The 18,118-nt window shown below is 34.6% G+C and overlaps 1 protein-coding gene across 1 annotated transcript in view; it reads right to left on the minus strand.

The window, feature by feature from the left end:
* Positions 1-17,844, minus strand: part of LOC149922233 (uncharacterized) — a 55,345-nt gene extending 37,501 nt beyond the window's left edge. Inside the window, exons 1-2 of the mRNA XM_090162271.1 lie at positions 17,838-17,844; positions 17,593-17,721 (exon numbers count right to left, since the gene is read on the minus strand). Coding sequence (XP_090018397.1) covers positions 17,593-17,721; positions 17,838-17,844 — 136 coding nt within the window. The remainder of the gene's footprint in view (positions 1-17,592; positions 17,722-17,837) is intronic.
* Between the last annotated feature and the right edge of the window lie 274 nt (positions 17,845-18,118).

The raw sequence follows: 18,118 nt of genomic DNA on the forward strand, positions 1-18,118 counted from the left end.
AAAAGACAACACCCTATTTCTATTTATGTAGCGATGCAGTAAAATCGAAGCAATTTATAAATTAAGCGAAAACTACATTCACGATTTCGTGCCCTGTAGCGAAATATTTCAGTCTAGTCTTAGCTTAATTAGATAAGCTATAGTGCAACGAGAAGTATTAATTTCCTTAACCTTGTATGGTATCGTTTTAAACGGTTTCCCGCATTGTTTGGGTCGTACCTGAGACCTTAACATTTTTACACTATATGTAGCGTCTATAAATTTTAATAATTAAAACATTTTCTATTGAAATTAAATAGCTGGCGGCTGATAAAACTCAAGGGAAGAGCTAAGGTGGTTCCAAAAAATTTCAAATTTAACTTTACCCATGAAAAATTGTTTTCGGATACCCGAATTAGTCATTAGTGGTTGAGCTTAACTCGATAACTATCGTATGACGACCTAATTATTACTCTCTTTGCTTTTCATTTGAAATAATTTTACCATTTTTTATTACGCAATACGCCCATACGATTTTTATGATATATAAAGCTATATAGAAATTGAAAACTTTCTTTAAAAAATATTTTAATGAAATCCGCCCAGATTAAATTTACAAGCGGCTTATAGTTGAGTGTTCCTGTCCGTCTTGTTAAAGTTCTAAGATTTAAGAGACGTCTTAGAAAATTAAGTGCAAACAGAAGTATATAACAAATGTCTTAAGAAATAAGTATCCAAGTGCCAATAAAGATACGTGTTATTATAAACGTGTAACGTCACTGCTTTGGGAGTAAAAAAAGTGGAATAGTAGAATATAATTTATAAATAAGTTGATATCCATACGCAGTGTAAATATTATATTAAATATTTAATCAAATTTACACAACCACGGTTTCGGCGTATCGCGGATGAAAACATTTCTCATAAAAAAATGTTATACGCTTCTGGTGTAAATATTTTTCCTATTTAGAAGTGTGTATACCTACAAGGAGATTCGTATCTTGAAGAAAGCGTGGCATGACAAAGACTAGTATTTTCCAGTATAGAACTAAGCATATGTTTGTTGTTTATTTGTTACTGGTACCGGGGAAATTACGTGGCGCTTTGCTAGTTTCTGGAGGGGTTCCTGTACAACACGTGAATCGAAAATTGGGCGAACTCGATTTGGGGATAACTCGGAAACACGATCTCCTTGAAACAGAATCCGTTTTTTTCTTTCTTTAGTTTTTGAAGAAAGAGTGGCGCATTTTTCCTGGCTAATTCCGTATCCCGCCTGCGTACCTTTCAAGCCGAGAATTTTCCCCTAAAATTACAGTTATTTCAGCCGGTAATGTATGTACATATACTCGTATGTCAAATGATAAAACTTCCGGATGCGCGCTTTTTTCTATTATTCTTATTAACTGACACGTGCTCCGTAAATAATTTAAATTGGGGCATGTTGCGAAGTCAAATTTCGATATTTTTGGCGGTGTTAAAATCGTTCAATAGACTCGGTTAAAGGGGAACGGCCAAGCTTTTCCAAATATCGCCTCATTTACATATCAAAAGATCAACAAGACGTTCAATATACTTACACGTACCTTATTTTGTCTTGAAAAAATAGTTTTGGCTTAAAACGTTGAAACGAAAAATAACGCCAAGTATTATGATTTGAATTTTCACCGCCATCTTAAGGTGTATCTCCAGCGCCAGTAGCCCCTTAGCGAGCGATTTGCGAACTATCCTAACTTTTAAAATCGCGCAATTTAGGCTTAGGTCTCGTATAACTGGAACGCGGCGCGCGTGCAAAACAAATCTTTCGCGTCTTCAGCAGCGCGCGCTTTCACGTTGTTTTTCTGTCTCACCGATTTCTCACCAGGTGTCGCAGCAGACGCGCGCTTTTCAATTTCCCGAAATTTGTTTATTTTATCAAAAATTAACCACTTAACATTTTTTTATGCGGTTTTCGCCTTAAATTTTAGTTTTTAACGGGCTATAAGGCTATCTAACTGGTTAAAGCTTGACCTTTCCCCTTTAAGTTAATGTAATATAATATTATAATACCAAATTTTTATTTACATTACTATACGACCTAATACAAAAACCGGAAGTTACGAATTATCAACTAGGTCTGTATATTACGACAAGTATGTAATATTAAAATTCAACTTCCTCCGTACTTCAATATTTGAACTTTTCTATATTACGAGGAAAGATAAAATTTAAATAGAAACCGTAGGCTGGTTTGAAATCTCCCGTTCTATATTTTTTCACCGTGTCGTTTTAGGCTGTCAAAAATATTCCTAACAGATGCCTAAAGAAATTAGTGATTTACATAACACGTGGGCTAACAACCAGACGTATTACTATTCAGGAAAAACATTTTAAACAGACCTACATCTTTGATAAGTATTGTGTAGGATGATATATTTAAAATTTGTCATCCCACGTTTAAATAAAATCGACGTTTTTGTCGTTTTGATTTTCGACCAAATGTGAACTGATTAAATCTATCGCCATTAAGTGTTTTTTTATTGGAAACCCGTCGGGAGCCGGTTGCCAACCCAGATTCTGAACGACCTTACGTCACTATAATACGAGTTAATTTTCTTCTCGCGCGAGGGTCAGTTGACATTCGCGAGTGTTCGGAAAAAGGTATAGTCTGGAGACTGTAAACCGCCTTTGAGCGAACTACCAGCTAAGCCTCGGTGTAATAATATTCTATAAAGTTAAAAAAGAAAAGGTACAATTAGTATTGAAAGTTCAGTTAGTTTCGCCCATGGAACCTAGGCGCGGTTTCCGAATAAGCAGACCCTCAAATATCGCTCAAGTTTCTGACCTTAAAAATTAACGCGTTTTGAATTGAGGAGGAGGTGAACTTAAAAATATTTCACAATATTTCAACCCCCAGGGCTCTTTTTATCGAAATTTAACCTCCCTATAATTTCACGCTTTATTTATTCAATTTGAAGGAGTTTTTGTTTAGAATAGAATTTATAAATCACGTAACGTAATGGATATCTGATAGCGTTTAAATATATTTTCGATAAACTAGACTCGTATTTCCAAGAATTATTTAACAAAAATTACAAAATTTACGTCATTGAGGCCACGATTAAAAAAAACCCAATATTTTATTAGGATAGAGAACATTTTCACCCAACACTTTCGATCATAACGGTGCGTAATAATTTAGGTAATTTATCATAAATTTAACCCCTTTATTTAAAGTTAACGAGGAAGTAATATACATCAAAATCCGACCCAAAAAGCGTTCCAATCTAAAAATATATAAGATTTTATTTTTTTTATTAATTTCCGGTAATTATAAATTGAAAAGTGATTTTTTGGGGGTGGAAATGACGAACTCGTGACCGAAACGTTAGTGATTCCGTAAGCCAGGGGGGTGAAAGAGGGAGTGCGAATTAACCCCCGACCCCGACCCATGTAGGAAGCCCCTTAACTTCAAAAGGACTCACTCGTATAACCCTGATTAATGAGAAAATTCTTTCGTGGTTTTTTTTCTAGCACGCTACTGATTATTATAATAAAGAATGAAGTTTAGGATTCCTTGGTTCGTCGGAGGGGTCGCTAGGTTTTTAAATTGTATATTTCTTTGTAGCAACGCGATTGAAGAAGTTATATAAAAAGAATGTAACGGAATGAAAAGTATTCTTTCAAAGGACACGAGGAGAAATCTCTCACGAATTTCGTGAAAAGTCGAGTGCATTCTTAGGAGGGAATGATGGGGGGTTAGCGTTGGTCGTTCTAGTGAGGTTGAAGAGAACAGGTTTCTCATTTCCAACAAAAACTCGTCGCGCAGAATGGCCTACTTAAATCCACCGACTTGGAAGACGTTCGTGAAAATGAATGCTTTTTGTTCAGTTCAAAGTTTCACATTTATTTTGCCAAATTGAAATTGGTAGGATTTAGAGCTAAACAGTGGCGTAACGCCTACTTTCTTACGGGGGGGGTGAGGTTTTGGTTATTGCTGAACAAAGGAGGTAGATCTTTGTCATTTGACCATAGATAAAATAAATTCGTATATAGATAGGAAACTTCAATGGGGCAAACTGACCTCACGAGATTGCCCTGACATCTAGTGACTGCGCCAGTTGGATGTGTTATCAAGAGCGTAGAACGTATTGAGGAATTTGAGGTCTGAGTTTTGGGAATAAACGTATTTGGCAAGGTAAATGTCTTCAAATATACAAGAAATAGCGTTTAAAACAAACTTGAAATCTTTACTGAATGCTATTTCTTTAGTGCTATTTTTTTAAATTTGCTCTCAGTTCAAGAAAAAGTACTTTTAATACATATAGCTCGCTTAAGCCTTTGCAATTGGTATTGCGTTACACCAAGGTTCTAGTACGTACTTCGAGTAGTGAGAACTTCACCAAATAATATTATTCGAGTGCCACCACCAGATGTTGGCCAAAATTCTGGCGTCACTTCTACAACATGAAGTTTCCTATCTATATACGAAGTTATTTTATCTATGCATTTGACATTACAATATCAATAATGTATTTTTTTATACTAATCAATCAAATCGTCCCGGTATATGATTGGTTACTTAAAACGTACATCTTCCGACGCCATTTAAACACAAGCTGGTGACGTTGCTGGTGACGTTTTTCCTTGTCCCATTCATGATGAGGAATAACTAGATCATGATACCCTCGTATCGTCGCAACATATTCTCCCTAAGCATAAATAAATTCTTGGCAATATGTCAAAGGATAATATGTAAAATCCGAGTATTTAGATGATTTGCGATTTGTGGCGCCTGCCATGTATTATCAATGACAAAACAAAAAATAATCAGCTAGGCTAAAACCCAAGGCATCACCTTAGGCCTAAGTCATCAAGCGACCAATTGTCCACCAAGGACGCAGTTTCTAAGTATTTGGCACTTAATTACATGCTAAATATACTCTTAGGCACCCCCCTTACATTAATTTTTTTTATGGTGAAACGCGTTACCACAAAAATGTCTAACTTCGCGGAGCCTTGGTAGACGGGATGGGTGTGACCGGTGTGGGTGTTTTTGGTAGCCGTTAAATTATACCCAATCTTAAAAGTATTCAGGCGACGGTTGAAAGTTTATCGGTGTTTTTTTAGAGGGAAAAATGTCGCCTTTGTAACCTTCGTTTTACGTAATCTGTCTCTTGGAATGCGCGTTCCTTGAGGTACTCTCTTTACGAATGAACTGGCCTCTCTATCCTTGTAATTAAACCTGCCTTTATCCTGATTTATCTACTCCCGCTGGTGACCTCGACGTTTTCTCACTCTTCTCCAAATGATATCGGGGCCTACCACTCTCGCGGCGCAATTTATATCAAATTGGCGTTCGGATCTTCTCGATATCATTTTTACAATCACCGTGTCTGTCTGTCTGTGGGTCTGTCTGTCGGGGCTGCGAATGCGTACGCATTTTCGGGGCAAAGTGTAACCACCGCGTTCGCAGTTTCTTGGAATTAGGGAAAAGCTTTTTCCAAAAGAGCCCTCTTTTTGTCATTGGGTGTAGTATAAATGTTTTTCAAATTGCGTTAGTATCGGGCGGGATTCGAACCCCAGCCCACCTGCACGACAGGTGAGCGTTCCACAGAACCACGGATACATATTACGCTTCACTGAAAATTAGAAACTATTCCGAGAAGATGTATATTTTGGCTTGCCAACTTGTTATTCCAATACATTAATTATCAAGTTCTAGAGTAGGCGTGAGCTGTACGCGTTAATTACTGTTTCATAAATGTAATTTGATTCAGTGACCCTATTTGGCGTACGTACGCTATTATGGTTTATATTACGCTCAATATATTTTCCAAATCGCCTCATTCGTTTGAAATGAAGCGTTACTATATTTAAATATGACCGAAAATTCACCATACTCATTCTACCGTAAAACCGCTTTTGCATTTTATACAATAATATACAGTTTATTTATTCGTTTACATATTTGTGTAACTTCTCACGGTAATGTAAATTTGTGAAATGTACCACAGACACGGGGTACCGAAGAAACTTCGAAACGTAAAATAAACTCGTTTAGTTTATATTCGCAAGCTTGAATGCATAAATAATAAATAGAAACAATGGGTTAATAAAAACCAGATTTTTCTTTTCTTTAACGGACTGGAATAATTCGAGCTTAAAATTATGTTAATTACATTCCGGTAGTGTCAGTAATGTGACTTCGTTTACACCTACATAAGGAAAGTGAAAAAATTTCAAACACCGTTTTATTTAGATGCGGTGAGAAGCCGAGACTTTGCGGAAGTCGAACTATAAACTACGACATTGGAAATACAATATTTAAACATCAAATATTTTATAATTAATCAGTGTTAAATTACTTGGAAACTAATACATAAACATAATATCTGTGAATTTGGGAATTTTCACAAATTCTGAATCAGTGTTAAATTACTTGGAAACTAATACATAAACATTAATATCTGTGAATTTGGGAATTTTCACAAATTCTGAATCAGTTATAAATTACTTGGAAACTAATACATAAACATTAATATCTGTGAATTTGGGAATTTTCACAAATTCTGAATCAGTGTTAAATTACTTGGAAACTAATACATAAACATTAATATCTGTGAATTTGGGAATTTTCACAAATTCTGAATCAGTTATAAATTACTTGGAAACTAATACATAAACATTAATATCTGTGAATTTGGGAATTTTCACAAATTCTGAATCAGTGTTAAATTACTTGGAAACTAATACATAAACATTAATATCTGTGAATTTGGGAATTTTCACAAATTCTGAATCAGTTATAAATTACTTGGAAACTAATACATAAACATTAATATCTGTGAATTTGGGAATTTTCACAAATTCTGAATCAGTGTTAAATTACTTGGAAACTAATACATAAACATTAATATCTGTGAATTTGGGAATTTTCACAAATTCTGAATCAGTTATAAATTACTTGGAAACTAATACATAAACATTAATATCTGTGAATTTGGGAATTTTCACAAATTCTGAATCTGTTATAAATTACTTGGAAACTAATACATAAATATCGAGAACTATGACTTTGGGAATGGTAGTAAATTCTGAATCAGAGTTAAATTACTTGGAAACTAATATCAGAGATTCTGAATCTTAAATTACTTGGAAACTAATAGCGGAGATTCTGAATCAGTGCTAAATTATTTGAAAAATAGTATCGCAGATTCTGAATCAGTGCTAAATTATTTGAAAAATAATATCTCAGATTCTGAATAAGTGCTAAATTATTTGAAAAATAATATCTCAGATTCTGAATAAGTGCTAAATTATTTGAAAAATAATATCGCAGATTCTGAATCAGTGCTAAATTACTTGGAAACTAATACATGTTTCCTTATCGACTCAATTTATACGAAAAACCCAATTAAAACGCAACGGTATGTCGTTTTATACGTAATAATAATATGAATATAAAATGGTGTTTAATTACAACGGATGATCTCGTCTTGTAACGAACAACATCAATTATTTCCTGGCATTGTCTTTTCTGCGTAATTTATTAAAGAACCCGTATCTAAAATCGAGGGTAATCATATTGTTAACCCTGCCCAAATTCGGTTTGAAAAGTGGTTTATCAGTATTAAATAACGAAAAAATTTAATGGCAAATTACGCTTCATCGTGGTATGCCTAGTATTAAAGAACTTGCAATGAAGAAATAATTTAAATTTTGTAAAAATTAAATCACTCACCCAGTTTCAGAGATTTTAAATCGAAATTGCACGGGTATGTTGTGCTAGACATTTGTTAAATTGTATAGATAAATTATTTAAATTTAGTTTTTTAATGGGTGTGGTTTTCCTAGTTTGAAATTCCAATTGAGCAATTTAGCATTTGGGTTAAGGCATAAATGCCCACCCTCGCACAATTTTTACAATTTTTATAGGATTTATGCCAAATATTCAAACTATTTTAATCATCTTAATTTAACTAGTTTATATTTAATCATTAAGTAAAACAGTTAGTTAATTTAATAGTAAAACAAACAGACTGTTAATTTAATAGTAAAACAAACAGACTGTTAATTTAATAGTAAAACAAACAGACTTAATTTAATAGTAAAACAAACAGCCTGTTAATTTAATAGTAAAACAAACAGACTGTTAATTTAATAATAAAACAAACAGTTTGTTAATTTAATAGCAAATCAAACAGACTGTTAATTTAATAGCAAAACAAACAGACTGTTAATTTAATAGTAAAACAAACAGACTTAATTTAATAGTAAAACAAACAGACTGTTAATTTAATAGTAAAACAAACAGAATGTTAATTTAATAAAAAAACAAACAGTTTGTTAATTTAATAGCAAATCAAACAGACTGTTAATTTAATAGCAAAACAAACAGACTGTTAATTTAATAGTAAAACAAACAGACTGTTAATTTAATAGTAAAACAAACAGACTGCTAATTTAAAGTTAATTTCTAAAAGAAATTCAGTCATTTTATATAAATAATATAAATTTTTGAAGAAATACATTCGCGTTTTCTGAAAATAGTTCAGTATAATAATAATATTTTTATATTTTAGTAAAATACAAACTTTAGACTATAGCGAAACTATTTTTAAAAGCGTCAATCTTTAATAAAAATGAGGAAGGAATTTATTAAATCGTTTATACAATGGCCTCGAGGTAATTGCTCAGTAGAACAAATGCGGTATTTTTAAATCAACATTTTACTTTAAGCAGAGGCTTAAGAAAAACCAGTATCAGAAAAATGTGTTAGTCGGGTCAGATTGGGCTATTTTTAAGGCTTGTAAAACTGGTTGTCTGTTGCCTTTTCTCGCGTAAATATACATTATAGCCATAATGTAATTACGGAGTTTGCTAACAGTTTTGCGGAAGCCGGGAGAGAGGGTTCAGTCAGCGTACGTTGAAACGTGTATGTTAGCGCTTTCTTTCTAGCAAGGGCGAAACCTTTGTTTTTGTATATAATCGCGCAATCTGTAGAAGGGGTAAAGGCAGTTGTGGTTTTTAATATTTAATTTATATTTAAAAAAACTCAAAGAGAAGGAAATCCGACAGTTTTTAAAATCCCAATTCAGATTTTAATATAAATATAGGAACGGAAATTAACCGAAATTATATTAAATTATATAAAAAAATGTGGTTTCATGTTTAACTTAACGCCTTTCTTTAATTCCAGGGGGACGGCGCGATCCTCGATAAAACGAATTAAATTTGATATCGACGGAAAATATCTAAAGTTTTATAATATATGAAGTTTGAAAGGCGCAAAACCCCCTCTGGTGCTAACAACAACCTACACGGCAAATGGCGGAAGTGCATTACGGACAATTAAAAATCTAGATCGCTTTTACTGACAAAGGCACTCGACTCGGGCTACGGAAATACAACGTGTATCGATAAAAAAATCCCACAGCGCTTGACAATAGACGAAACTTCGGAAATTTAATTTCTTCAGATGAAAGATTTGGCCATTTCAGCGTTACTTGACTGTATAGCCAAAGGCGCTTCGAAGGTAATTACTACGGCCGCGCAAATAGCCGGTTTCTTTCCGTAAACTAAACTGTCAACTCGGCTTTCGTTTTAACCAATACAATACAGAGGTCGCTGATGTAGAAGAGATTCTATTGAAAGCGCGTGCTACAGTTGTTCTATACGATTTAAAATTTGACGACTAGATAATTGGAATCGACTTTAGCATCGTCGAAGTTCTTTTAAACTTCCTGGTTGGTAAACTAAACCCATTGGCTTTACTTTCAACTATAGCGAAATTAGCAAATTTTCATTTAAAGATAACCCATTTTTAAATGAAAACAGATTCTGGATTTTTTTTTGCAGCGTGTTTTTTTTTTCGCTTGTGGTTCATATGGGCCTCGCCTAAATTAAGAGATACGTATAATTAATTAAAATATAAATAATGTTAATGATAGCGTATTAACGTAGCCACTCCTTTGGTATTTTATGGGTCACATTGTATTTAAAGGGTTTGGTTGCTATTTGTCAAGATTAATAATAATTTAAGGCGGCTTTCTGACTCAAAGATAGCTTTAATTTGAAAACAATAAATATTGTTTAAACAATTCGGGACTTGAGTTGATTTTGGGGTGAAATATGTACTGTTTGATAATTTACTTTTTCCCCAAAACAACAGATACAATTTAAAGGTAAGAATTTGGTTTGTAAGAAGAAACACAAATTTTGGATGTAAATGTAAATATCAAATACCAGTACTGAAGTTTTCTACAGAAATTCTAAAGAATCCTTTAAGGCTCTATAGAAACTTTATAATATTCTACTGGTATTTCTAGGGTTTATATAGATCTGATAATATTATAAAGCATATATCTATTATAAAGCAAAACCTTTAGAAAAATAACCCGTTATATAAAAAATTCTACAGACGTTTTCTATAGAAATTAATAACTATTTTTATAGTATTATTAAAAATTTCGCATACATTTTTCTATAGATAAAATGCTTTTGTTTGATAGAACGAAGTACTGAACTTTTCTACAGAAATTCTAAAGAATCCTTTAAGGCTCTATAGAAACTTTATAATATTCTACTGGTATTTCTAGGGTTTATTTAGATCTGATAATATTATAAAGCATATACCTATTATAAAGCAAAACCTTTAGAAAAATAACCCCTTTTATAAAATATTCGTTTTCTATAGAAACTAAGAAGTATTTTTATAGTATTATAAAAAATTTCGCATACATTTTTCTATAGATAAAATGCTTTTGTTTGATAGAACGAAGTACGCTTAGGACTTTTCCCAATTTTGACCTCACAATTCTACCACGAACTCTGTCCTAGGGTCCTAGGGAATACAATACGCGTGACCTCACGCGGTAACTGCTATATATCTTTCACGGAGTCTCGCGTAACAAAACCCGACCGAAAATCAAATCACGAGTAATTTCAACCACAATAAAATATCCTAATTAATAGTTTATTAAATCTAATCGTGACTCGATTAAAGTAATAATTCTGTGCTACCTTCTCTTCACGGGCCAAGTGACTTCGTGAGGGGGGGTACGAATTAATAACGTACAGGAAAGAATTTTTGAATTTTCAGGAAGAACAGTGAGCGAAAGAATTCACCCTAAATTTGGCCTCGGGAGGCGTTTTACGTTCTTTGGTAGTTTTGGGAAATTGGTATTAAGCCTTAGCTATATAAGTGATGAGGCGAGAGTTGCGAGAGAAAAAGCTAGGTCAGTATGACAGATAGAACGTTCACCTTTTAGAAATAAGAAATAATAAAAAAAAGGTCTCTAGGGGGCAATTCCATCTTTAATAAATACATATCTTACATCCAGCGTAGACTGGAAACGATCGCCTGGAAGTACGCCATTAAACCCTTCGCTCAGACATCACATTTTGCTCCGAAACCAAAAAACAAGACGTATATATTTAAATAAAGAAATTACAGTTTTTTCGTCTTTAGTATTGCAATTTTAGCGAATCACCCGTGATGGGTAACATTTTTACTTTTTTTCAGTCTAGAGGGTGAGATGGAAATGGGGGGGGGCTGACTTTCACCGAATGTTTGGCGCACAATGCATCGCGGAAGCTATTAAGGCGACCATTATATAACGCCGTCTTTCGGGAAGATTCGGAATAGCAATATAAACAGAAGACCCCCCCTCCATGCCGAAGACGGTAGATAATCTAATTTTAGGAATACGACCCCTTGTGCCACGATACGGCTCGTTTATTTTTGGTGTTTTTTGTGGTATTTTGAATGTAGTGGCCAGACATTGTTTTATTTTTAAGTTTACCGGAAATAAAAAAAATATGGGAATGTTTGTTATGTAAAATTTAAATATTTTCATATCAATGTGATTTATTGTACTCTGTTTTTTTGGTTAGTGTATTATTTATTATAAAAAAATGCGTCTTTTTTTTCGTGAAATGAACAGAACTATTTTATCAAATCTGATACGAACGGTCGACCTTTGTTTTAATCTCAGAAATCTCAACTACAATTAATAAAAGCATAATTTTCTGATAATAGTGGTAATTTTCAATCATTAAAATTACACAAGTTAATAGGTTCGGTATAATTTACTGGTAGTTAATGATTTACCGAGTAGATACCGGTATTTTCTTATCGGTAAACACAATATTTTATATACTCGGTTGCATATTTATGCAAATGTTATCCGCGTTGAAAGTAATTAAAACTTAATTCTTACAACACGAGTTATTTAAAATATTTTCAAATACCTCCGGATTATATTCTCAATTCAAGCTGTAATTAAAACCCTAGCGAAGTCCTGAAAGTTATTTCTGTGATTTTAATCTTCGATTCCAGCCCCATTGCGAGCGGCTTAGCGGCCTTCGCGATTTGATATCCTTGGATGATACCATTAGGTCAGAATGTAAGGCGATTTAATTACCCCCAGCCACAAGCAATGATACGCCCTTTCGAAAAAATACACGGTCCCACTCTTAAACGATTGAAACAAGTTGGGTAACGCTATAATAGAAGCTACACATACGATAAAAGTGCCCATAGCAACTTTGTCATTGTTATCGATACTTATATTGGAGCTTAAGAAATGAAAAAATACTTCAATATATTTAAGGCTATCCTCAAAAGTGGGTAACCTCTATTTTCCATTTCACCATATCGATTTAATATCGATAAAATCGTGATATCGGTAATTTAAGCTATCTTCTATCGGTAAAATCGGTTTATCGGCTTAACCCAAATATCGTCAAACAACTAGTAAAGGTAATACTTCTCTATTACTCAAGTAGAAGCACAGGTAAAAGAGAATAACATTTTTGGAAAACGCGCGACCACTAAATCGAATCAAATAGAAAAGCCGATAATTAAATAGCGAAGGAATTCAGGACGAAAAGTTTCAATTAAAATATTTTGCGTCGTTAACACCTCATTTTCGATTCACCGTTAGATGCTTGAGTTTCTTCTTTTTTGAACGAAACGCCTTTGACGTCATGTGCTTTTAACGATACCGGTTAAATTTCGAACTATCGCCTACCCCATTGCCATCCCCCCATTCCAATTTACAACTGTATATGGGCTTAAGCTTTCTCTGAAACGTAGGATGGGTTCAGGTAGCTTTCGAGCACACCTATGCCTGACCTTAATAACTTTGAAAGGTTTTCGAAAATATTTTTAAGCCAAAAAATAATAATTTATCTTCCATAACAAGCCAAGGGTTGAAAATTTGGGGGTCTATTACGTTCTAAACGTAAATTCTTAAATGGGGTTCGAACTTTTACGAGTGGGATGTTACAAAGTTTTGGGGGTAATTTATGATATTTTGTACGGAGATAAATATATTAGACAATTTAAAGGCGTGGTTTTAGTCCTATTTCAGATATGCTTATACGAATTTTATTCCAATCGACTTCGTTTTCATGTTATTTAGCTGTACATTGAAGCATCACGTGATTATGCGAAACTATGTAACATATAGTTCGCGGAAACAACATAGCAAGGATTTTTCCCCTATAAACTGTACTATAACGTGTAGGAGTTCAGCGCCACGCTCGGTTTTTATATTGGCTTCAATGTAAAAACTATTCTAAAAATAATAATCCGCTAGGGGCACTCACGCCATACACATCTTTTGCTCATAGGTTAACACTGAAAAGTCAACGAATGAGATGGCCGCTGTAGCGCGAGAGATCAAAGTTGGCCGTGGCAATACTGTTAATTGTTTTAAGGTTTATAAAGAGCACGTGATTACACAAGCAGACGCTTTTAGGATATCAGATGACCAGCGTGACGTCAGTACCGTTTCGCTATTGGCTAAAAATGCCACGTGATTTCCCGCCTTAGTTCGAAATAACAAACTGGACTATAGATCGAAGTTGAACGTAATACTTTAGGACTTTCAACGGGTATGTGAACCTCTGACTTCTGCTTTTTCCCAAATTTTACGTTATTGCGAATATAGCTTAAAGGCGGATTTATAGGTAAGGCATATTCGCAACATACTTTCTCCAAATGTACAAAAAAATAGAAATATTTTTTATTATACTGAGGATTCCGTCATTACCACAGCAACAGGAAGCGGCCCCTGGCCGTCTTAGACCACCTAACTAGCAAGCTACATTTTCTATTAATTTTCTTAAGACTAAAATGTATTGTGACTCCAAAGAGGATATAATTTATCCCTAAATTTTGTTTGCTTACTAAGGGGAATGTGTGAAACTGGTAAATCTCGTTTTACCAGCTAATAGAGAAGAGCAGTGTCGGAACAAAAACCGATTAATGTTGGTCGATAATGTCTCTAGTATTTTTGACAACTAGGTTAAATTAAATTAAAAAAATTGACTTGGGCGCTATAGCGGATACCGCGAGACAGTTTCGGTAAGGGTGACGCCGATGCTTGTTATTTTTGCCGGGTGAGCTGAACCGGGGCGAGAACACGTCTTAGATAGGACCGCTTTTTGAGTTTACAGGGATGACCAGCCAACCGTTGCTCAATCTCGCCAGACAAATTTAACGGATGACCGTGAATTCCTATCAAAATATTTCCAGATTATAAGTCGCGCGCATTTTACATTTTACGGATTTTAAAGCGACCAAGGTTATAGGAAGATTTATCTTAAATTGGGGAGAGAGAATCGGCAGAAGAACACAAAGATAATAATTTAATATAAACGTTTTGTTTCGGTCCAGTGTTAGAAGAGTTTTAAAAAGTTTTTAAAACGTTCTCAAAATTTAAAATGTATTTATTTAAATTTGATCTATCGAGGCTATCGCTTGGAATGGTTAAATAATAGACAGGTTAAGTCCTCCTCTTGAAAACGTGAACGGGAGAACTTGTAGCTAATAATAATAATCAGCTAGGCTAATACCCAAGGCACCAGAGATTAGATTGTACAAATTAAAGTTACAAGTTTCCCCATGCGCGTTTCGAAGGGGTGGTGAACCTGTATATTAATTTAATATTTATCTGTTTTGATCTGCTTAGAGTCATTATAACCCCAATTTCTAAATTTTAATTTTATAAAATTGTGTTAAAATTAAATTGAAAATTGTATAATGATTTGGGGGAGTACAATTTTCAAAATTACCCTTTGCCCGTTATTTCTGAAACCGTTTAAATTATCCAGTTTAAAGGTATTTTCGAAACTTGGTAAACTTTTGGCGGCTAATTTATTGGCCCTGGTTTCGAGAAAGTGGCACTACCTTTACCTGGCCGAGACTAACCAAACAGGTCTATCTTTCTCGAGAGATTTAAGGCTAAAAAACATTCGAGAATTTTTAACAACCAGTTCTTCTAAACAAGTCAAACTTCCAAAATATTTCTTCAACTCTTTATTCTTAATTTCTAACTCGGAGGCCTTTCGTGGGCAATAACTATAACTCCGGCAAGTTTATCGTGGTTTTAAAAAATACCATTTTCAACTTTTGCGGCCCGTAAGCAACTAGGTACGTGGCGTCATCTTCGAAGTATTTGGTAATTTCTCAGCGGAAAATTCGAGGGGAGGCTGAATATTATACATTTTGGCAAGCATTACTCGTAAATTAAGTTTAAATAGTCATCCCATCACGTAGCTAACAATTTAATTATTTTTCCGTTATCTAAGAAATAAAAAATGCATCCTGGAGCGAAAGACGTAACGTTTTATTTTTACGGTTGATTCTTTTCCTTAAAGAAGCAGCGCTCAATTTTTTCGAATGAAGTATAAAAACTTCCTGACAACTTTTCGAAAACTTTAAAAAAAGTTTCGATGATTTATTGAAGGTTATATTGAGTCTCGGTAGTAGGATGTGGAGTTTTGCAGTTTAAAGTAATTCAATTAGTGTTCCTCAGACCCCAGTTAAATGAGTTAATGTTATATCAACATGAACATTGAGTGTTAAGAATAGGGTTTTCTCTTTTGTAAGTCATCTTCTTTGATTAAATTAATAAAATAGGTTGTCTGGCAGCTTTTGAGTACGCCTTTGATAGGAATAAAGAATTTGGTGCTCTAGTAGCACCGAATTCTCAAGAAAATCTCTTTCGTACTAACTTAACGCGTATCCAGATGGAAAATTGCTCTAATTAAATCAACACCATCGAACTTCAAAACGCTAGTCTAATAAACGTTGTTTCTAATTCAAAACTTCTCATTTCAACATTTCAGTATTCGAACTGGAACAAAACGTTATTGTTTTCAATCGCATCCTGGCCCCAGTTAAACAATAGATGGCGATCCGTTATCGTCCGTTGTAACTTTTACCTTTTCCTAATTACGAGCCTAATATTCCGTCAAGTCGCGGTTCGTTTCGTCCAGAAAAAAGATACCGTTTTAGCGTGGTGTAATTGTAATTACGCTGGTTGGTAATGATCTGGGAGCGCATTCTGAAGGCGTGGTAATGGCGTCTTCCCGTTTCGATTGTTTGGATATTTATCTACACTTACTTCGCAACGAATAACGGGACACGGTGCACAATAGAGATCTCAGAGACGCTGGTGTGGAATTGCGGTGGCGACGCTCGTTCCTTGCCCCGCTCGCCGAAGATTCTCTCTAATTCAAGCCGATCTACATCATCGCCCTCACGATTAGCCCTTTCGCGAACGCAAACATCATCTTCCGAAGCCTAAAGGCATGGTCACGAAGTGTACCCCATTCAAAAATATGGGAACGCGAAGAAAACGCGATACGCTCTCCTTCAAAGAAGGAAACTGAATTATCGTTTGGACTTATCATAATAGACAATTTTAGCAACCAACGAAATTGTACAAATGCCGAACTTTGCAGGCAAATGAACTGTTTTCCCTGTCATTAGAATTTTGGGTTAGAAATAGCAGTCAACATTTAATTTAATTATTTTTATGTACAAGCATTTGACTCTAGTCCCATTTTTTTTTGGAAACTAAATAATAAAACCTTTAAGACCTGTTTAAAGGTATTAAACGTCGCTCGATGACTTGGGCCTTAGGTGCAGTGCCTTGGGTATTAGTCTAGCTGTTGATTATTATTATTATTATTGGGTTCACGTTTCGTGGGTGCTAAATCGGTCTAATATCTTAATTTTGTTCAAATTTAATATCATACATAAAAATAATTCAGATGACTTGGGCCTAAGGTGGTGCCTTGGGTATTAGTCTAGCTGTGTATTATTAATATTAGGTTCATGTTTCGTGGGTGCTAAATCGGTCTAAACTAGTTAATATCTTAATTTTGTTCAAATTTAATATCATCCATAAAAATTATTATTCCCAATTGTGGAATAAATTTTACCATTGACCAGTACAATTTAATACAGAAAACCCTTTTTCAATAGGCCCATCCCACCATGTCATAGTGACTAGTCATCCCTAAATTTATTGTTGAACAAAGCGTTCGGCACTCCAGAAACGGTTGTCTACTAAATGGTGGGCTCAGCAACGAATCTAGAGATGGCGATAGTGTAACTACCAAATGACGTCAGTATATTCTAAGGTGGGGTCGACTTATTAGGACTCCGTTTATGATAGTTAAATATAGTCCCCAGCCGCAAGATGAGGGGAAATGGGTTGGTGTCCCGCTGTGGGACGGAAGAGACGGAAATCACATCAATTGAAAAGTCTACAAGGGTTCCAGAGTTACGACCGCGTCTATAAATTAGTGTACGAGGAAATGCGTCTGTCTTACCTTCGTCAGAAAGATCCGGGCAATCTGAGACCCCGTCTCGAACCCGTTCGATGGGAATGCATAGCGTGGGGCCATTCAGACATTTGAATTCTGTTCCGCTTTTACACTCTCGATCGGACTCGCAGATCACTAGAGAGAAGAGAAATTGAGGAAAAATTTTCAATTATATTAATTTGTAAATAATTTAATCGTTAAAAAAAATGTCCTTACGTACTACGCGACAGTTTTAATTTTATTCAAAATACATTTCATTCCGCAAGGTGGCTGAAAAACGGTTTTAATATACAGTATATCTAGATAGTACACTTTAACGAATTCGAGTATATAAACAATGGTAATGGTGTGGAAGAGTGCAAAGTCGTTAGCGCGTTTTTTCGCTTGACCTAAATGCCTTTCGCTGCTTGCCGGGAACCCGACAAAAAACATCGCATTCTTTAATCATAGAATGTGACGAGAAGTCCGTGGCGAAGTAGAAGTGCGTAAATTTATAAGATGTTTACACCATGTCCGGAAGCAACAAAACATT

Source organism: Leiobunum rupestre, chromosome 11 (assembly GCF_980474605.1).
Source record: "Leiobunum rupestre chromosome 11, qqLeiRupe1.1.hap1, whole genome shotgun sequence".
Lineage (NCBI taxonomy): Eukaryota > Metazoa > Arthropoda > Arachnida > Opiliones > Sclerosomatidae > Leiobunum > Leiobunum rupestre.